Below are 20,848 nucleotides of genomic sequence, written 5' to 3'. Positions count from 1 at the left end.
CGCCACCAACTTCACCGTCACATCCATGTCACACTGATCATTCAAAATGTTTCATAATAAACTCTATTTGGACTATCATTGTTTTATTCCTACAGAACGAGTCTAAATTATTGGGTTGTTCGGAAAGTAATTTCGTTTTTTCCGTCAGAGGACTTAATTACGTTTTTTCGAAACCAACTTCACACTTAAGCCGCATAACCATTATATGTCTTGAGAGCTGATATTGTAAGGCTTGTGTGTGAAAAAGTTCTATTAATTCAACACAGTAGTTTTTGGTTGGTGCCCTTTTAAATATGGAGACAAAAAGCAGCATTTTTGTCATATTTTACTTTGTTACTTCAGAAAAGGTAAAAATGATCAATATTTACTGACAAACCTGAGAATCTTGTAATTACTTTTCCACATACTATAGCAATTATTTTAGTTTTTTTTTTTAAATAAACAATTTAATAAACATATCTGAGAGAAGGAATTTTTAAAACGATTCGGTTTTGGTCAAGTTTTTTGTGGCTTAAAGGTCTCGTAACCAGACCTTACAATGTTCAACTTAAAAAAAATAACCAAATTATGACAGCTCGCCGCCGAGGAGAAAAAAATATTTTGATTCCATTCGACATTAGCCTAAGCAAAAAATGTTCAATTGAATTAAATCAAAATTATGTTGTTTCAACAATATGGCCTAATTAATTGGTTGTCTTTTTTTCCTCTTTATTTTAGTACCAAAGGTGACTTTGTTTTTGACGATTCCGAAGCAATAGTCAATAACAAAGATGTGACTTCTAAAGTATGGTCAGATACATTTTACAACGACTTTTGGGGTACAAATATAAAGAGTAATTTAAGTCACAAGTCCTACAGGCCTCTAACGACATTATCATTCAGGTAAATATATTAAAATAATTTGGAATAAAATATTTAAAATGAAAATTCCGGTAGCTTTCGCCCGGGACTCTGTCCGCGTGAATTAAAAAAAAATTTAAAGTAAACAAGTAGCTTACATCTATACCAAATTTTATCATAATCCATTCAGTCGTTTGGCCACTCGAACAAACATCCATCCATCTAAACTTTTGCATTTATAATATAAATATGATTTATTAAAAAATATCTATTAATTGGCCTTAGAAGATTATTAATACTTTAAAAGATAATAGTCTTGTTTTCTGTTACAGGCTCAATTATATCATAAGTGGAGAAAAATTGGTTGCAACACATTTCAAAGTAACCAACTCAATATGTCACACCTTGTGTTGCATTCTCCTATTATATGTTTATCAAATATTAGTCAAAAGAGTTCAAAAATGTGATAACACATGTATAATAGACATAAGTTTTATAGCTGCGGCATTATTTTCTGTGCATCCAATCCATGTAGAAGCAATTTTAGGGATTGTCGGAAGAGCTGATATACTAGCCACTATAACTTTCCTTATATCATTTATATTCTATGATAAATCAATGAAGTACAACAATTATACATACATATTTTTATTAACTTCAGTCCTTCTCGCTGGTATTGCTATGTTATTTAAGGAATATGGTATTACAGTATTGGTAAGTGAATATTTCTATTTAATGATTTACTCTCCATATTAATATTTACTTTAGAAATATCTGCTGTATTATTTATTATTACAGATTTTATTATTAAAAAATTGCCGAACTTAAGTCCCATGTATCAGTATTGGCTTCTAATTTGATTTTTTTTTCAGGGTTTTTGTATAGTTTATGATGTAATTATAAACTATGGTAAGATGAAAAGGAAAACAAATATTTTTAAAGCAACTTTGATAAGGATCATCATAGTTTTCTTAGCTGGGATTTTATTGGTAAATGCTAGATGGAAGATCATGGGCAGAACAAAACCAGAATTTAAGCCGAGTGACAATCCCGCTGCTTTTGCAAATGATACTTTCACTAAGGTATACTTATTTAATTCTTTTTGCACAACAATTAGTATACAAATATTTAAACTATGCTGATACAAAATTTGCGCAAGAGCGGCCTTATATCTTTATATGTTTTTTAATGTCTAAGTAATATAGTGTAAACATTTGTATTTTTATAGGTGTTGATTAAACTCAATAAGTACTTGTTTAGTTATAATTTTTTTTTCATCGTAGAAAACTACATTATTGCTGAATAGCATTTAATACTAGATTTTTCGAATTCTGCGCAGACCAAATCCCTTACAAAAGCTAAGAGTTTATTTGTGTCTTCATTTTATTTTTGTTTCAGGTAGCAACATTCCACTATGTTTATTTTCTTAACTTTCTCATACTACTGTGGCCACAATGGCTGTGCTATGATTGGTCGATGGGATGTATACAACTAATAGAGAGTAAAACTGACTTCAGAATTATATTTATTATTTTATTGTATCTGTATGGAATATTATTAATTAGGACATTACTACGTTCCAACAAGGGAAAATCATCTCAAAAGTAAGAAACATAATAAGTTCTCAATATATTTATCATTCTTTACCGTTTTATTTAAGGTTTATTATTGTTTTAGGCTTGTGCTTTTGGCAGTATCATTGCTAATAATTCCTTTCCTCCCCGCTGCGAATATATTGTTTCCAGTTGGATTTGTAATAGCAGAGAGAATCTTATATTTACCATCTGCCGGATACTGTTTGCTTGTATCAATTGGTTTCAATAAAATTCTAAATAAGAAAAAATACAAGGTATGTTACTACATAGCTAACTAACCTACAGCGAAACCCATATAACTCATGAAATTACTACCACACCCTTTTTACCAGATTTTAAAGAGTGAAAAGCTACCTATTAAGCTAGCTCGTACCATCTTTCGACTGCACCGACAGCTCCTTCAGGTGGGATCGTGGTCAAGCGCTAGCTTAACAAATAATAAAAAAAAAATTTTGAAGGGTTAACAGACTTATGTAATAATTATTCTGAGACTTGGGGCACGATCACTACTCTACCGTAATGCACGCTCTATCGTTGGCTATGTGTGATACAACAATATAACATACAATTTTTAATAGTATAGTTATTGTCTAATGAATAAGGTGCCTGCCTATTGTGCTATTGATTTTAAGTGATGATTTGTTTGAACGAACACTTGTTTAATAAGTGCTTCACAAACTTTAAAGGCTCTCATCATACTTGTATGGAAACATTGATAACTTGTTCCATTTATTTGCAGAATTTAACTATTTTAGCATTTATACTTTTAATAATATTAAACTCAAGTAAAGCGTGGGAGAGGGCATTGGATTGGCAGAATGAGTACAATTTATTCATGAGTGGTTTAAAGGTTTGCCCGCTGAATGCCAAAGTTAGGTACAATGTAGCAAAAGTTGCTGACGCCCGACAGAATGCATCATGGGCGCTTACGGAGTATCTAGAAGCTATTAGGTAAATATTTTATCTACACTTGTATACTTCTATACTAACTATATCTATACAATTATAATAAAGCGTAAACACACACTGCTTCGTGGCGTAGGATTTTTTTTTATAATATAAGTTGGTAAACGAACAAGTGGCCACCGGAATACACAAAAAGTGTGTACCGTTTGTTAAGAATCTACCGAGTTAATGCCTTTCATATAAATCCTCTATAGTTGTTTTCTTTTTTACAGATTATATCCTGAATATTATCAGGCAATGAATAATTTGGCTAACCTACTTAAAAAAAAAAAGAAGTTTACTAAAGCGGAATATTACTTCAAAAAAGCTATTAGTGTTAAGTAAGTAAAAAGCTGAATTTCTTTTCAATTTTGTATATTATCAAACTAAATTAATTTAAAATTCACCAGCTGTTCAGAGATTTCCTGGAACAAGTGTGTTTGGCGGACAGACAGACAAATTAATTAAAAAAATAAAAATAAAAAATCAATATTTTGTTATTAGAAACGCAAATATATCATGTTTGGAAATATAGACTTTTTTCGATGTTACAGACAATCCGATTTTGTTAACTGTCTAGATGCATTGTTTTATTTTTTTTATTTATGAATTTCAGACGAGACTTCCCCGCTGCCTGGATGAACCTCGGCATAGTTCTTGCCAAACAGAAACGTTATAATGAATCTCTAAAAGCTTATAAAACAGCACTTTATTATCGACAACAGTATTCAGATTGCTTATACAATATGGGAAATTTGGTAAACTTTTAATTCCAATTTTAGATGTATTGCTTTTTGTTAAATATTCTAAATCACAAAATCATCATCTTTTTTATTTTACTGCCATATTGTTGACGCGACAGGTTTTTGTCCTCCACATAACTCTATCATACGTCTTCTCAGTCATCACTCCCTTTTTGATCATGTCACCTTTCACGCAACCCATCCAATATTTCCTGTAAAACCATATTTCTTATAACTCTACAATAATGTACTTACTTTTGTCCGCGACTCCGTTTGCGCGGATTTAATGAAAACTTAGTAAGTAGCCTATGTGTCCTTTCAAATTATGCCCAAAATCAGTCACAAAATTCATTGTAATCTATTGAAGCGTTCTGGAGATACCTTCTGACAAACATCCATCTAAACTTCCGTATTTACGATATTAGTATAGTAAGCTGTAAGATATACTACTCATTTAGCCGTATTTTACTTTATTTTATTTCAGAATTCTCATATAATATAATATAAGAACTTATAATTCAGGAAGAATTCTTATTAATAAAATTAAATTGAGCGAAATAATCGTAAACAATTTGATATTCATAGTGTTAATTTTATCACCTTATTAGTAACATATTTTTTTTAATATACAATTTCGTGTTATTTTTGCAGTATTTGGAAATGAATGACACGAATGAAGCGAGACGGAGCTGGTCGGCCGCCATCAGTTATAATCAGAAACATAAATTCGCATGGACTAATTTAATTGCTATGCTTGATAATATGGGTAAATACTTCAAATTGTTTATTCTCTTAGAAAAATTTAACCCTACCTAGTAGGCTCTCAATTCAATTATTCAGAAACAAAAATATTATTCAGTAGTTTTTATTACAAAAAACTACCAAAAAGTGGTTTATAATAGGACAATTGTGACTTGTTTAGCTTATCGGCTAATATAGGACCTACAAAAAATGATATATGGAAGAATTATAGCTATTTTCAAATAAACATGTTAATCTTAACATTTGTGAACAAGAAATATTGTGAATTATTCACTAATCTTATTTTACTGATTTAATTGATGTTTATTTGATTTTAGGACAAACTGAAAGAGCTCTGGAAATAATACCGGAAGCACTCTCTCAGTTACCGAATACCCCTTCATTACTATTTGCTGTGGCTAATATCTACGGTAAGATAAATCGATTTACGGAGGCCGAAGAACTTTTTAAAAATGCAATAAAACTATTTGACGTAAAAGTGAAAGCCGTCCACTATGCTAACCTTGGTAAGTCACACTTTTTGTAAGGTAAACTCAGCTAGTTTGCGCGACTTCGACTGGAGTTTAAAAATACATGACCAAAAGTTCAACCCTATCTTTAGAAACTTTAGATGTCAAATTTGAAAAAGCCTGAAAGACGTACGTTATTTATTTGTGCTCAAAAACGTTTATCTCAATTTTCAAGTAATACGTGAAAGATTTGATGCGTTAAAAGTTTTCAATTATTTTATTTTTCAGGTGTTTTGTATCATCGTTGGAAAAAAATCGACTTAGCCAGAGACATGTATAAACGTGCGCTGCAAATCGATCCTACATTTAAAAGCGCTAAAAAAAACTTGGCCCTACTAGACAAATAAAGAGCGCATTACTTGTAGATGCGATGCATGAAGACACAAAACCCGTATGATGAGAAGATTATGTAATCTGTGGAATAAAGGCAAGATTCTGCAGAACCGTTGCCTAACAAAAAATAATAATGTTAGCAGGAAATTAGTGATTACAATAGGAGCGCACGTAATGCTGCGCTAGCATCGATTATCAGAACCTACACAGATTTATTCCGTGTAGAGGACTAGGCTAGGTTAAAGGTATAAGTATATAATATAATAACTAGGTAATAGGTATAGTATATAATAAATAGGTACTCTAATATATGGAAATCAGTCGATACGCCACTCGTCTCTCTCTTTACATCTCTCCCACGTGATAATTTACAACTAATAAACGATTCTTTGTTAACCAGCATTAGTTAGGTGGTTTTATTCCCTTGTGTCCCTAATTGGGGGGTGTACCGTTCATTATTGCCGGTGCAACCCCGAGGCCTTTAGTACTGTATGTCCGGGCGCAACCTCGCCCGGGTTTGATAGCAAATGTACAAGATTATGCTCGTAGACAGCCGTGATGCAGGTGCACTGTTCCCGTGTGTAAACGGGGATCGGTGATAAAGATCATACTTTTTTTTTATTAAATGCTCATTTAATTTATTTTAATCTGATTTAAATTTCTGCGAAAATTAATTGCCTATGGATTCAAGAATGATTTCTCTTTGACTACCAGAAATTGAAGTGTCAAACTGTCAAATGAAAATCACTGTCACTCTAACACAATTTAAAATTTCAAAATATTGTAAACCGGCGTAACGCTATAAATTTGTTGGAAATTATAAAGAAATACAAACATAGAAACCTAAAATGAATTTTACTCCGGAACTAACTGCTCTACAAGGAGTTATGCTGTCAGCGGATAATATCAACTCATTTTCTAAACTGACTGCAAAAGGAGGTGAGATGCGTAGAAAATCCAGAATATTATAAATGAATTTGCTTAATTTTAAGTTTAAAGTATCTTAACTTTGATGTATGTAGATTTTTATTTACAATAAATTTATTTTAAATCATTAATTTTGCTGTAGGTTATGAGGACGAAATTGAAGAAGTTATAACATCTATAAAGCATTTCTTTTGGAAAGAAAAGTATGCAGACGAGTCTTCATTAATAGAAAGTGCTATTGTAACTACACGAAAATTTGCATTTTATATAATGCTCAATGCTGATTTAAGAATATTGGAAAGCATGGTAGAAATTGATGGGATAGATTTTCTTATTTGGACAATACCAACTGTGCCCAAATGTTTGATGTGTGAGATGTTTTGGAAACTGTATATGAATAAATTTGTTGGTGAAATCATTGCATTCTGCTGCCCCAAACTAAGTATAGAGGTAGCGGAAGCATTTACAAATCATATGAAATATCTAAATCCAACAGAAAGTGCTGATAAAGTAAAGCATGTAACAGCTGCATGCTACAAACTTATATGCAGGCTTAACTTTTTCAATATTGATGAAAGGCTTATAAATTCTCTTTTAACTGTTTTCCAAAAGTGTGTTAAATATTTTTCTAATCCACCCAATGCAGGAAAACTAGAAGGACTAAGGCGAAATCAATTCTATAAATATTTGGGGGACAGCCTTTATAAACTGTTGCTTTTGCTCCATGAGTGTTTGGAAGAGTTTAATGGTACACAAAAATATAAATTAAATGAAGAAATTGTTATTTACATGCTCACATATAATGAGGAAATGGTTGTAAATAAGCAAGATGTTAAAACTATTGAGAGTAATGACATGGTTATAGAGTGCTTGCACAAATGTCACGAGGCATTGATGGAGAGTCTGCAAGAACTCGTAATGGGTGTCAGTGTTGATGTGTTTTGTACGTGGAGTGAATTTGAGGAAAATGGCAAAACCATGCAACAAACAATAGGAGAACTATCATATAAGCTGCGTCCCAAACTGGAGAGTGTAGTCGATCATCCTGTGGTTCAAATGTTAGAACAGATATCTTGTAAACCTGTTGAGGTAGAAGATGTCATCAACACCACCAGTTCTGAAGATATCATTGAAAATATTAACACTCAAGATAGAGTTTTGTGGCTCCAGGCATTATTAAAAAAAGAAAATCTATGTAAAGATTTATCTTTAGTTGAAACACTTATTTCAAATCTTAATACACTTAAAGGCGATGATTTTTATAAGTTATATGAAATATGCATTGAGCACATAAATAATTCTACAGAAAATATAGATGCAGTAAAACTATTAGCTGTTAAAACATTTCAATATTGTGATATAAGTTCTAAATATAATATTTTAGATAAAATTTTCATAGAGAATTGTTTTACTGATAAAATGGAAACCTTAGAGTTTAATGAAATGACAATAAAGATATTTAACAAACTCATAGCAGCACCAGATACAGATTTAACTGATGTTTTAACTGTGTTTATCCAGAATCCAAAGAAGATATTTAATAAAATATTCACTTTGGCTACTGAAAATGCACAACAAAGTGAAATAATGGGCAGGGTTTTGAAACATTTGGATAGATATTCCAATTTTTATTATGATCAAGACACAGATCCATGTTTTATTACTAACTTGAAAGATGTCATTGTAGGAGAGTTAGACAATGAAGCTAAACAAATTAATTTTATTAATTTCGTCAGTTGTGTGAAGAGCAATAACATTATTTCTGGTGCCAAGCTTCTCCTTTTGGTTATAATGCCGAGCTTGCATGATGCTTTATTGATTAAAAGACATGCTCAAATTTATATTGCTATTAAAATGTTGTCTTCAGTATATACATTAGACGAGTTGCTGGAATACAGGGCGCCAATGTTAGCAATGGTTGCACAAGTGTTAGACATTGAACGCTGGAAAATGGATACTTTTGACAATATTTGTCCATCATGCATAGAATTGGCAGTAAAATTTCAAACATCTTTAATGGAATCCTATCAAAATAGTATACCTGGTAAGACTACTTATTTAAGATTATTGTATTATTTGTGTGAATATACTAGGTTTTTTTGTGTGTGTAAACATTTGAGTCTGGATTTTTTACATTTTTCAGAAAAGGAAGGTCTGTGGTTAAAAAGTAAGCTGAAAGACAAAAACCCGTTGAACATGTACTATTACAAATTGTTATGGGATACTCCTGGTGAAAATTATTTAGAAATATTAACAGGCATAAAAGTGCATGAAGGAATAGATGTCGAAAACTTAACATTTTCCTTGTCTCAAGTAAGTTTTCATACTATATACTAAAGTGTATATCAGTTCATACTTTATTGTTTCTTCATCTGAGGAGCTAGGATTGGTTGATTCTATATGGTGAAATACCACAACCACACAGAAGACAGGTGTGAAGTGGGAGAAATTCCATGTTTTGTCTGATGAGTGTGGAGACCCAACTTTAGCCTCTTTTCCTTCCCACCCTTTTTCTTATAAGAGGATGGGAAGGAAACAGATTTGATGGTGCAGGAGATGCATAGGTAGGGAAAACATCCTCTTTATGTGCGTCTTCTCCGTCGATAAAGGGTAGGCAATGCATCCGCTACTGCATATGTCTATGGGCAGTGGTTGCTTCACCAGTTTGGGGGATTCAGCCGGTAACTTGCTTATTTGCCACCTTATAAGGTGGCATATTATGATATATAGAAAAAACTGCTAGTTCTGTCACAGAACAGAGAATATTTAAAAAATCACATTCAATTAAAATCAAATCTAAGAACAAGATTGCAAGTTAAATTCCAAATAAATAAAAGAACAATTACCATGCACTAAATGAGCATTTTTTTTCAGGTTTTATGTTTCACAGTTGTCGATGAATGGTATAAATTGTGGGATAGTTTGTCAACATTGAATAATACATTGAAAGTAGACATTTTCCACAAGTCATTATGTATGATTGTAACAGCTGAGAATGATCACCGCACGGTATCTACTTGGGCATGTTTGTTACACTGCTTTAGAAATTTCCTTCTATTACTTAGGGTATGTGTTAATGCAAATGCAACTTGCATTATTTATTTTAAACATTTAACTCAATGGATGTATGTACCATTTGAAAGTAGATAGAAATAAGATAGTGTTGTTTTAAAAAATAAGTTAAAAAAAAGAAGTGAATTTGTGTCTAATGTGATGAATCTTGCTTCATATTTCTTATTGATATTGTAAGCGAATTGATGGATGTTTGTTAGAGTTTATAACCTGAACTGCTGAACAGATTTCATTGAAAGTTGGCACTAGGTATAGCGAATAGTCTGGAAGGAAACATATGCTACTTTTGTTATTATTAATTCCACATTTATGGAGATGAGGGCGAAGGCTAGTTTCAAATTAAGATAAGATATGTCAAATTTTAAAAAAGCTATAATAATATTGAAAGTCTACTCTACTACTATTATAGCTGCAAACAAATTGAAATATTATTATAGATAAACGATCGTTTTATTAAGTTTTATTAACGCTTAATATTATTTTAGTATAAATACATCCAGGAACCAGTCAACGAATATCAAGTGGTTATGATTATTAACAAACTTACAATCTTTGCGAATTTATTACAAGAATCGGAAACTGAAGAATTCAACTCGATATCATTACCACTGCTGGCTTATGTTGCACAAGTGACAGAGGATCGCACCTTCGATGTACCAACTGAAAACATTAAAAACCGGATGTTTGCTGATCTCATACAAAAAATATTCTCAAAGGAAATTATTTTATAAACTTTAGCAACAAATATCATTATAAAATGTTCGTTTATTTTTTATTGTCCTTTTCCGTACAAACACTAGAAAAATGCATATAATAGATTAATATATAAACCTCATGGAAAGTTCCATAATCAATTAAAGTGTTGGGGCAGAGGAACTAAAAATTAGGCTTAAGAATTATGCAGTAACTTACACTGGAAGCCTGTTTTATGGTGTAAGAAAACATTGTTAAAAACTCAAAATGTTTATAGAAAGAAAAAAGGAGGTTTTTATCACATTTCATTTGCCAAATATGTATCTGTCATTGAAAAATAAATCCTGGCATTTGAAGTCAAAATGGTTTTAACGTTAATTTGTAATTTATGCGGTTGTGGCGAAAGTAAAGATACGTATGATGAAGATGAATTTCCCAACTCCGAACAAATCTGGGGCATGTTGGGCGTCTTGTTAGCGACTGTTGGGTATTGGCTTGTGTATACAATAAGGTAATCATGAGAAAGTGATATCGCAATCTTATATCTTTTCAAAATAAGTTTAAATTGCCGTGCAAGTCTTCTCACTTTCTAACATAAATGCGTTAGTTAACGGCTTATTGATTGATGTAATTTGATGTTAAAAAAGGCTGGAAGAATGCATAGGCTACATGCTACGATTTTATTATTTCCGCGCGTATGAAGTCGTGGGCAGAAACTATATGTATTTTATCTATATGTCAATACTACATAACATATTCGTTCTCCCACGAAATATTCGTTCTGCTAAGCTAGTGGAACAAATAAAACAAAGGTTTATAAAATAATATCTTTAATTAAAATATAATATTTTTCTAATATGGCAAATTGTATAAAAATGTATAATAAAATTGATCCCATCCATGCACCCTTAGTCAATATAAACGATTAATAAAATCGATTAAATGATTTAACATTAAAAAAATAGATTTAAAAAAAATCAGTACCAAATTTAAAATGTATTATTTAAAAAACAAACTTTTTCTTCAGGTAAAAATTTAGCGGTATCCTGAAGCATATATTTCTGTTGGTCCTCGACGCGACCTTTCTTCAGGAGGTAGACCAAAATAAATTGATATGGAAAAACAGGTACATTGTGGTGGAAGAAAAAGCGAAGTTTCACCCTTTCTATTATTTTCATGTCGACAAAACAAAAATCGGCGGAACAACAGCTGCCTGGGGTCCTAGAAAAATAAACATTTCATTTAGAAAAACACCGAAACTACCTTCATTTTTACTATCAAGTGAAGAAAATATTAAACCCAGATTCTTTAAAATGTCAAACCAGATTAAAATGAATAATTTAGATATTAGTTGAATGAACGTGTATGATTCGAAAAGTTTTACACTAATAAATAAAAGTAATATGAAAAAATATTTAGAAAACTTGCCTCGGATCATATGTCAAGGTTTTTGCTTTCAAAGACTTGAAGATCATCTGATAGTATTGTCTATACTTTTTTCTCATTATGAGAACAATTTGTTTTCCTTCAAAGGGATACTTAGCGCCGACAGACTGCAGCTCTAGATGCCAGTGCACCGCCGCCTTCGCCACTTCCACGTTAGTTGCGTCCAATTCCACTATTTTAGGATGTTTCAACCATTCGTACATATCTTCCTAAAATTAAATAAACTTTGATATAAGTATAATTTTTGCAAACATGAAATAAAACTGGGTAATTAAAAAAAATCCATTTATATTATAGTTAAATATAGTCAAACATTTTGGAAAAGAATTTCGAAATGTAAAAATTAAATTATAGTGAGTAAAATTCTATACAAAATAAATTTACATGCACAAAAAACACATTAACATTCTAGTAGGATAAAAACTGTGTGGTATTAATAAATACTTTACCAACAGAAAACTCTATACCCAGTTTGATATAAATTGATATAAATTGAGCTGCGTTTTTATTATTTCGTGGGTATGTAGTTTCAAGATTAAAAAGTTCACTTACACGTAAAAACTTCTTGCATCGGAAACTATCATATATGAAACTAACATGAAGCAACCATTTTCCGGTGGCAAGGGAGCACACCATCATCCCAGTAAATGTATCATTGGGCAGAATTGATATAAAATGTGTTGCCATCATCTCCATTTTTGTATTCTCCGCTACCACGCCGCCTAATTCGTTGATCATTGCAACGATTCGGTCTCGATCCTGTAAGCAGCAATTTAATTTTATGACACTGCATTGCCATGATAAACTTAGAGAGCATTTTAAATACATTTTAGCTTAAATATATGTCAACTCTTGTTCAGGGACTCTAAAGAATATTAAATAAATTATTGCTACTGAAATATGCACAGGTTTGCAAAATCCCATTTTAACCAATCTTACTTCTTACTTTTTACTAATGTAATAAATGTGAAAGTTTAGATAGATGGATGTTTGTTAGATCTCCAGAACCAATAAATGGTATTACTATGAAATTTGTTACAGATGTAGAACATAGCCTGGAAGAACATGTAGGTCAATTTTTTTTTCAATTAGAGTGGAGTCTGGTGACATATGCAATGAAACATTACAACCTAAATATCTGTTATATAAATTGATGGCAGTCAGCTCAACAATGTTTATGTTTTTTCAGGTTAAACAAAGGTCAAAATAAAGTTACCATTAAAACATACAAGTGTGAAAACACAGCAGTCCCTTTTATTCTTTTTGCAAATAGAGATAACAATGTTTTGTCAAATATTTGGTAATGATAAACAATTAAAGTAGATTATTTTATTATATTAATATGAATTACTTACATGAATAAGCTCCGACAACATGAATACTTTTTTGTCGCATGCACAAATCAGATTTTGTTTCATTTTCCATGAATCTTCTGAAGTACCACTCGGAGAATTGTAGTCACTATCTGTAATTTCGACATATACATTATTATTTATACTAATATAAAATAAATTAATACTTATTTACAAATGTAAAGAGATCTAACTGAAGACAATACAAAATTGTATTTCTATTTCTATAATAATTGATGACTAAAGCCATTCACCAATTCAGTTCTGTTCAGTTAAAACTGAACTCATTTTAAATTTTAAATATACATGTCAATTGACAATTAAACTTTTATTGACACACAAACAGACAAAAATTAGTGTTAACAGTTTTAAATACTTTAACTATGGGTTTCAATCAAAACATACAAATATAATTAAATAGAATTTACCAGAAGTTGCTTCAGGAAATGTGGTCCTTATTGTGCTTGTAACTGATTTAGAGTTAATAGGCGCATAGTTGTTAGATTTCCTTTTAAGCCTATAGTTGTCTATGTATTTACGAAAAGGAAAGTAATTGGATGTTTTAGCCTTGCTTGTTTCAATCCAATTGCGGAATGTGACTTTTTTCGGAGTACTATGCTTGCTTGAAGTTCTGAAACATGAATGTCTGTGCTTCTGTACATTTCACTGACAAATATGAACCTGTATTATGAGATGATTAGTAAATGCAGAAAGTGAATTGTCCCAGCGTAAGCTCATAATTCTAATAAATACATCTAATGAAGCAGTAATTAAGTACCTATGTTATTATTTTACATTTCAATGTCTTGTTAGTATAAGCGCCCCAAGAAGTGATAATGCAATCTTGACTCTGACCATGCCAAAATTGTGTTTAAACTCACTCGCTCCCAATTTTTGATAGAAAAGACTTAAATGGACTGGATTTTGGTGTTTCTTTATCTTCAACTCGTTTGCATTCAATCTCTTGATAAATATCTTCAATCGACCAACCGATTTGGCGACGCACAACTTTAGGTTTTCTTGTCTTTACTAATATTGGAACAGAATCAACACAGTCTTCTCCACTATCATAAATTGATCTGACAACTTTAAAATGAGCATCTTTCAAATGTTCCAAGTAAACCAACTTATCTGTGTTAATTTCATGACACACTGGACATACATAATGTTGCAACTTTACATTTGTTGTACATCTATTTATATGAATAACATAATCATCGTAATTATCGTATTTCTGTTCACAGAGTACACATTGTACATTAACATGTGTTGGCTCATTGTTGGAATGTGTACTTTTGACAGGTGTGACAGGAGGACTGTTGTCAGTGGCAACAAGTGTCTCGTCACTGCCAGACCCAATCTCAGAGCCAACTCCTGATTGCTGTAATTCATTTCTTTCAATTGTACAAGTAACATTGCAAGTGTGCGCTCCATAGTGGTTGTATGATTGGTTACAATACACACACTTCACCGAGTCAACATCACTGTCAGTTTCATCACTAATTTCATCAATTGTCTTCAAATGTGCATCAAAGGTGTAGTCTTTAACATTATTTTGATCATTCCTACCTTCAACTAATCCATTATCGGAATGTATGTGAAATTCTTGATTATAAAAGTCATCAAAGTTTGTATCTATAGGCTTTTCCAATTGTTCTTCTAAAACAAAGATTGTGGTTATAAATTGCATTGAATAAAGTGTTCACATTAGAAACATTTTAAATACCTACCTGGATATTTATGAAGTAAAGTATTTGTTCTTTCACATTGAAGCTTAAACAAATAAGCAGTGCTTAAATTTTCCACACAAGTTGTACACACTCTGTCTGATAAACCATCACCTTCATGTATCTGAAACAAAACATGTTTTATAACAGAAGCGCCAATAGTCTTATAGTTTCTGCATGGGTTTGATTCCACCATTCGACTTTTGTCATAAATCATATCCTAGCACATGCCTTGCTTACTTGGAATAGTAAAAGAAATAATAGTAAATTAAAAAAAATTGCTAATATCTTTTTAAAAAGTTGCTTAGCAATCAAGTTATTTGTTCCCTTTTTTATGTGTTCAAAAGGAATGGCAATATAATTTTTTCAATAATAAGTCAGAAGCAATTATAAAACCGCATAGGGTAGGGTAACTTTAGGTAACTTTAAACAAGATTTCTCCTAGCTTTCTATTGTTGACGAAATAAATTAACATGCCCGTGTGATATACTTCATGATCGCATGGAATTGCTTATAAGACAAATAACCTAGTTCTAAGACACTAACGGTTGTTTTGCAAATTTGTTATTTAATACATAAAAACAACGACATACATACCTGAACATCAGCAAAAGCCATAACCATGTCCGATAATTTCATGGTACCATCATCATCAAAAATTGAACAAAAATCCCCGAGTTTTGAGCACAGCCTACATTTCTGGAATGTTTTAGTCATTTTTTCTTATTTTCTATGTACTACTTGAAACCTTATTCGATATTTTCTTCGATTCTGAACAAAACAAATATGTAATTAAAAGATTTCCTACATTTTTAAACCAACGACTACTAAATTGACAGTTATGCATTAAATGACGCTATCCGCCAAAGAGTACATAAGAATAGAAGACATTATTATACACGATTCCCTCGTAAAAATAAGAGTAACGTATTTTCTTCGTCTACTATCGTTATTGACTTCTACGTCTAAATTCTTAATATGCTTGTTGGAATTGAGAGAAGAGAGATTTTTAGCGTGTAAAAACTTTTAAACGACTTTTCATAATCTATTAAAAAATGGTGACAGTGACAATGACATTTAATAAATTTGATACGATTTCGATAATTTGCATACAAAAAAGTAATACTTGTAAACATTAATATTCTTGCTATTAAACTCTATATGTTCTTGGCTGTTTGTTTGTATATAAGTAAATGAATGCATTAATAAATTATACAGAAGCATTTAATGGTCTAAAATCAATATGAAAATGTGAATATTTCTATGAAATGTATATCAATGGAGTAGAATATGGACAAAGGAATTGTAAATTTATATTAAAACATTATAAAAATAAAAAGGAAACAGTAATATGCCTATGCCATGCGTTGTTAGAGATATGGACATGCACATAGAGATGGGGCTGACTTATACAATCTTTCAAACTTGCTACATATCTGTAATCTGTTTTTGAGAATTGCCTAACTTATACTTTTAATATCAATTGAAATCTTTGTTAAAAAACCTTATATTTTGTAATGTTAACAATGCAACTAGAACTTCACACGAATACAACATTCTACAATAAGGCTTTTCCTTCTTTTGGAGAACCAAAAATTATAGGGTATATCGGTTACGAAAATTTAATGTTTGCGAGAACTATAGAAAACAAAGAAGTCAAATTTGATTTGGATTTTCTAAGAGACAAAGCTGTGCTTAAGCCTCAATGTTTAGATGTTAAATTAAACAACCTTTTAAAGTTTTTATTGGAGAATGAATTGCGGTTGAAGTTATGTTTAAATTATTTGATAGATAAAGCACAGTTTTTCTGCTACAGAGGATTAATGACATGTATTGCATGTACTCCATATGAAAAAAAAGATGGATGGAGATTGGTTGCAATTCTTTTTAAAGGCAACATATATTTATGTCAAAGAGATACAGAAGAGAAGCAAAAAAACAAACAAAACTTTACAGAAAAGGAGCAAAAATTTACATCATGGGGATTTAAATTTGAGCAATATCTTCTATCAGGTTAGTTTATTATAGTTTTTGTAGTTAAATGTATATTACTTGTGGTGTTCAAATTATATTACTGGTCTGATTATCTCTGAAAACAAAACTTAACAACCTATGTCCCTTTCTTACATGAATATTTTTACATATTCACCCCCCCCCCTAAATTAAACAGTGTGAAAATGTATAGCCTATAGCATGTTGTAGGTTTAGAGCTTTTTATAAACAAAAATTTAATATATTCTGTGACTGCTGACATCCTACATAACAAAGAAGTGTAATAAATAGAATACAGTTGTCCCAATAATGATGAAATGGATACATTTTTTTTTATTCCAGAAAGTCCTCATGCCGAGCCTACCCCTCACTTACCTCTTGATGAAAATAAAGAGTTTTCTTTGATATTTAAAACACATCTAAACAATCATAGTATAATATATGGTGCTGAAATGGATGGCATTAGATGTGATAAAACTAGTGTAGCATCACCTCCGGACATAAAAGATGAAAAGGATAATATTATAAACTACTTGTCTAATAAGGAGTTTATAGAATTAAAAACTAGCAGACATATTGAATTTCCCCATCAAGAAAACAATTTTAGGTAATTTTAACATATTAAATTATTTAAACTTTCGTGAGACATTATTATAACTAATTATTTTACGGCGATTACTCACGTCTATTTTTCCATTGGCGGCACTGACTAGTTTCGGACTCTTCGGGGGTTCATCTTCAGGGCGAGTATTACTGGAGTATCGCGGTCGCGTCGCGCCTCGCACTACGGGCGAACGCACGAGGGGCGCGGCTTAAGGGGGCGGAGGGCGAGGGTGACGCACTTGCCGTAGCGTGCGCCGGCGGCGACGATGTCGACGTGCTGAATATTGACGAGTCACTGTTGATGTTCTTGACATTGAACTCGTCAGTGCCCCCACCGGAAAAATAGACTCATAACAGCCGTAAAATAATTAGTAAATCTTAACATATTATAATTTGTTTTTGCTTAAGACATTTAAAGGATTTAGCATACTAGTTACATACATAAAGTTTAAATTGATTTTTTTTTATCAAACAAAAATAACCCATTATATTGTCTTTATACAAATAAATTTTGTCAAACATTTTGTCCAACTTATTTTAACAATCACATTTTACAGGAAGTTCAAGACAAAGAGATGGTGGTGTCAGTCATTTCTGGCCGGTGTTGACACAATTCTATGTGGATTTAGAAATGATAATGGTATTGTTGAAGAATTAAAAGTATATAAATTAGATGATCTACCAAAAATGTCACGGGTAATTATAACAGAATTAACTATTAAAAATTATGTTTGATATTACTTAGATATAAAGTTTATATATGAGAGTGTCATGGTTTATAAGAAAAACAAGATCCAACTAGTCTATGGGAACCATATACTACCATAATGTTCACTTCACCACTTCTTACTAATATTATATATATTACTGTTAACAAATGGACAACTGGGTCTTGCCGAAATTGGGCATAGGTGTGGAACATAATGTGAAGAACGCTTTTTATTACTTTTCTTTCATTCGTGCGGACGTAGTCGCGTGCGACAGCTAGTCAATTGTATTGTGTTTATTTCGATATATAAGAAAACAAAATAATTTAAATAAATTATTCATATTTGCAGAAATTCTGGGATCCAAATGTCTGCTTTAATTTCTTAGAAAACTTTTTAACATATGTCAAAAGATGTTTGAAAAGGGAAATACGTCACAAGTATGGAGAAAATGCACTACACAAAATACATTCACTGCCTTTGACCAGTTTGCACTTTGAATGGGAGCCCGGTACACCAGTTCGAGTTACAGACAATTATGTACATGAAGATGATCCCATACTGCACAGTTGGTTTACTGAAAATTTTATGACCTATAGATATGACGAATGACCTATTATATGAAGCATGCCGAATTGTAGGATTTGTTGTAAGAATTAATGTTATGTAATAATTAATACAGTAAGTATTTTAATCTTTTTGAGACCATATTTGTTTATGTTTCGTTTTTCTAATGGTAAATAAGGTTTGTTTAACTTGTTACCGACAGCGCGGCAGCCAAAAATACAAAACACTTATTAAAACCAAACATATCTTTATTGAAAACTTATTTACACTAAAAAATATACAAACTTAAAACTCTCTTGATTACATCTTGACTTCTTCTTATATATTTTCTTTTATACAACGATAAATGCCTTGGTGGCCAGTATGCAACCTCTTTGGCTGTATATATACTGCTTGTCAGCCAAAGAGGTTGTATTTTGCATTCAACAAGGTTCAGAAACAATTATACAGTTAGAAGAGGCATCTTTTGAATTACTTCTTTGTTTCTTAATTTGTATAATCTAGGCTAGGTCTAGCGAGGAGGGGGGGGGGGCAGATGCCATATGATATTATTAGAAGCAGTTTATATCATTGTTACATTTTTCGATTTTCTAGGGGCTTGTTCGCCACGGGATACCTGCCCCCCCTCCCCGTGGTGTCGGCAATGATATATAATTACTCCCTTATTCTATGTAAACTGATTATTTTACCAATTAACGTCCACTATTAAAGCGTTACATTAGTTAAGTGATTTTAATTGATTATTTTTTAGAAATATTTTGATACTGTTATTATGGTGTTTTAGAAAATATATTTTTCTTATCAATATTTGTCGTTTTATTCCAATCCAATGCAAAATCATTAAACCTTTGCTACAAAAGTTGGCAATAGCAGTAATTTTAACTAGTATACACATCTAATCTATTAAAAAAACTGGTCCTGTCGCCGCTATCCAGTACTGGCGTTAGGGAAGGGCGAGGCTCCTTTAATAGCTTTTTTCGTATGGGTTCGTATAGCAGTTAAGGGACGGAGAGGCAGGTTCCGGTGAGTTTCACGGAAATCCCGGAACCCACAACTATTGCACCAGGCTACCGAGGAGGTTTCAGTGTGTATAAGCCTCACATAATCCTGTCTCCCTCCCCCCCCCCCCAAAGAAAAGGGTGACTTGAAGATTCCCTCCATACCAAAAAAATTGGCGGAGAGGCGACATTAATCCTAAAACTGGATCTGACATCAAGTACTTCCGATGTTTCAACAGACAACATATATTTTTTAATTGCGTTCACTTTGATAGCTTTTTCGTGTACGCCAATTTTGTTCAAATAGCTTATTTTTTGACTGCCGTTTTAATCTTTCTGATCTAATATTACTTTGTTAATTGTGATATATATCAGCGTACCGTGTCATATCTTTGCTGGCATAAAAATAAATTGATAATTCTGTTAGGATAATAATAAGTGTTAACTGATATCATGCAATGGTACAAATGTCTAGGTCACGAGAGCTCGGGGGTACACCTTGTGAAGTTTTAATCGATTTCCCAAAAGGAGATTATCAAATAGTCTGTTTTAACGTGATACGCTTCACTTATACATATTATTTAGTTTCTCTATTTGAATTGCTTAATCTCCAATTATTATGTGTTACTAGGTTATACTCGCGACTCCGTCTGCGTGGAATTAGAAAAAAAACAAAAGTGGGTAGCCCATGTGTTCTTTTAGACTATGTTCTGCGTCTATGTCAAATTTTATCCAGATTCGATCAGGAGTTTCGGCTACAAACTCTAACAAACATCCATCCATCTTAACTTTCGCATTTATAATATTAGTAAGAAGTAAGAAGTATGAGTGGTACTCTCTACTCATACTTATCCGCCCTGATGACATGAGGACATCGGCAAAATTTAGGCGCTTCAGTAACATATATTTTTAACATTAAAAATGCTCTATACGACTGCTTTATCGTGCAATATCAGCAATGTACCTAAGGCCTATAGTATAGCTGGTTTTTTATTATTTTTTTCACAGATATAACATTGCGGTAGTATAATCGGGAA

The 20,848-nt window shown here is 31.8% G+C and overlaps 5 protein-coding genes across 7 annotated transcripts in view; 4 read left to right on the top strand and 1 right to left on the bottom strand.

Moving 5' to 3' along the window:
• The window catches only part of LOC106107838 (von Willebrand factor A domain-containing protein 9), a 4,989-nt gene extending 4,598 nt beyond the window's left edge, over positions 1-391 (top strand). Inside the window, exon 9 of the mRNA XM_013288843.1 lies at positions 343-391. Within this exon, the coding sequence (XP_013144297.1) occupies positions 343-391 (49 nt within the window). The remainder of the gene's footprint in view (positions 1-342) is intronic.
• A 174-nt stretch (positions 392-565) lies between these two features.
• Positions 566-6,132, top strand: LOC106107995 (transmembrane and TPR repeat-containing protein 4-like). The gene is made up of 11 exons (XM_013289050.1): positions 566-882; positions 1,173-1,554; positions 1,713-1,922; positions 2,239-2,444; positions 2,518-2,689; positions 3,175-3,386; positions 3,614-3,721; positions 3,997-4,138; positions 4,775-4,889; positions 5,203-5,391; positions 5,623-6,132. Exons 1-11 carry the CDS (start codon positions 659-661, stop codon positions 5,739-5,741), a joined length of 2,079 nt encoding a protein of 692 aa, XP_013144504.1. The 5' UTR covers positions 566-658; the 3' UTR covers positions 5,742-6,132.
• A 300-nt stretch (positions 6,133-6,432) lies between these two features.
• LOC106107994 lies at positions 6,433-10,705 on the top strand. Its single transcript, XM_013289049.1, has 5 exons — positions 6,433-6,666; positions 6,797-8,698; positions 8,798-8,967; positions 9,529-9,720; positions 10,212-10,705. Exons 1-5 carry the CDS (start codon positions 6,576-6,578, stop codon positions 10,455-10,457), a joined length of 2,601 nt encoding a protein of 866 aa, XP_013144503.1. The 5' UTR covers positions 6,433-6,575; the 3' UTR covers positions 10,458-10,705.
• A 562-nt stretch (positions 10,706-11,267) lies between these two features.
• On the bottom strand, positions 11,268-15,798 carry LOC106107996. Of its 3 annotated transcripts, none has more exons than XM_013289052.1 (8): positions 15,542-15,798; positions 14,948-15,068; positions 14,099-14,873; positions 13,646-13,863; positions 13,221-13,330; positions 12,418-12,624; positions 11,848-12,074; positions 11,268-11,640 (listed from the first exon to the last, which is right to left on the bottom strand). In XM_013289052.1, the coding sequence occupies exons 1-8, from the start codon at positions 15,659-15,661 to the stop codon at positions 11,409-11,411; spliced, it is 2,010 nt and encodes a 669-aa protein (XP_013144506.1). In that variant the 5' UTR covers positions 15,662-15,798; the 3' UTR covers positions 11,268-11,408. The 3 variants fall into 3 exon arrangements, with proteins under 3 accessions (XP_013144506.1, XP_013144505.1, XP_013144507.1); XM_013289051.1 differs by having other exon boundaries at positions 11,269-11,640; positions 14,099-14,876; XM_013289053.1 differs by having other exon boundaries at positions 11,269-11,640; positions 13,646-13,848; positions 14,099-14,876; positions 15,542-15,797.
• A 232-nt stretch (positions 15,799-16,030) lies between these two features.
• Positions 16,031-19,620, top strand: LOC106108139 (decapping and exoribonuclease protein). The gene is made up of 5 exons (XM_013289228.1): positions 16,031-16,957; positions 17,279-17,543; positions 18,097-18,235; positions 18,598-18,991; positions 19,244-19,620. Exons 1-4 carry the CDS (start codon positions 16,462-16,464, stop codon positions 18,856-18,858), a joined length of 1,161 nt encoding a protein of 386 aa, XP_013144682.1. The 5' UTR covers positions 16,031-16,461; the 3' UTR covers positions 18,859-18,991; positions 19,244-19,620.
• Positions 19,621-20,848: the final 1,228 nt, after the last annotated feature.

This window comes from Papilio polytes, unplaced genomic scaffold (assembly GCF_000836215.1).
Source record: "Papilio polytes unplaced genomic scaffold, Ppol_1.0 DF821845.1, whole genome shotgun sequence".
Lineage (NCBI taxonomy): Eukaryota > Metazoa > Arthropoda > Insecta > Lepidoptera > Papilionidae > Papilio > Papilio polytes.
This window is presented reverse-complemented; position numbering and strand designations above follow the sequence as displayed.

What these genes read in the sequence shown, in the direction of transcription:
- LOC106107995 (XM_013289050.1), top strand. Translation starts at nt 659, where the DNA reads ATGTTGTTTCAACAATATGGCCTAATTAATTGGTTGTCTTTTTTTCCT. An exon ending in AATATGGTATTACAGTATTG is followed by an intron (nt 1,555 to 1,712) that starts GTAAGTGAATAT and finishes TTTTTTTTTCAG; the next exon opens with GGTTTTTGTATAGTTTATGA. An exon ending in AAAAAAGCTATTAGTGTTAA is followed by an intron (nt 3,722 to 3,996) that starts GTAAGTAAAAAG and finishes TATGAATTTCAG; the next exon opens with ACGAGACTTCCCCGCTGCCT.
- LOC106107994 (XM_013289049.1), top strand. Translation starts at nt 6,576, where the DNA reads ATGAATTTTACTCCGGAACTAACTGCTCTACAAGGAGTTATGCTGTCA. An exon ending in TAAACTGACTGCAAAAGGAG is followed by an intron (nt 6,667 to 6,796) that starts GTGAGATGCGTA and finishes ATTTTGCTGTAG; the next exon opens with GTTATGAGGACGAAATTGAA. An exon ending in TAACATTTTCCTTGTCTCAA is followed by an intron (nt 8,968 to 9,528) that starts GTAAGTTTTCAT and finishes ATTTTTTTTCAG; the next exon opens with GTTTTATGTTTCACAGTTGT.
- LOC106107996 (XM_013289051.1), bottom strand. Translation starts at nt 15,661, where the DNA reads ATGACTAAAACATTCCAGAAATGTAGGCTGTGCTCAAAACTCGGGGAT. An exon ending in ATTTCCTGAAGCAACTTCTG is followed by an intron (nt 13,331 to 13,645) that starts GTAAATTCTATT and finishes TCGAAATTACAG; the next exon opens with ATAGTGACTACAATTCTCCG. An exon ending in TGTTGTCGGAGCTTATTCAT is followed by an intron (nt 12,625 to 13,220) that starts GTAAGTAATTCA and finishes TGCTGCTTACAG; the next exon opens with GATCGAGACCGAATCGTTGC.
- LOC106108139 (XM_013289228.1), top strand. Translation starts at nt 16,462, where the DNA reads ATGTTAACAATGCAACTAGAACTTCACACGAATACAACATTCTACAAT. An exon ending in CATCAAGAAAACAATTTTAG is followed by an intron (nt 17,544 to 18,096) that starts GTAATTTTAACA and finishes CACATTTTACAG; the next exon opens with GAAGTTCAAGACAAAGAGAT. An exon ending in ATCTACCAAAAATGTCACGG is followed by an intron (nt 18,236 to 18,597) that starts GTAATTATAACA and finishes TCATATTTGCAG; the next exon opens with AAATTCTGGGATCCAAATGT.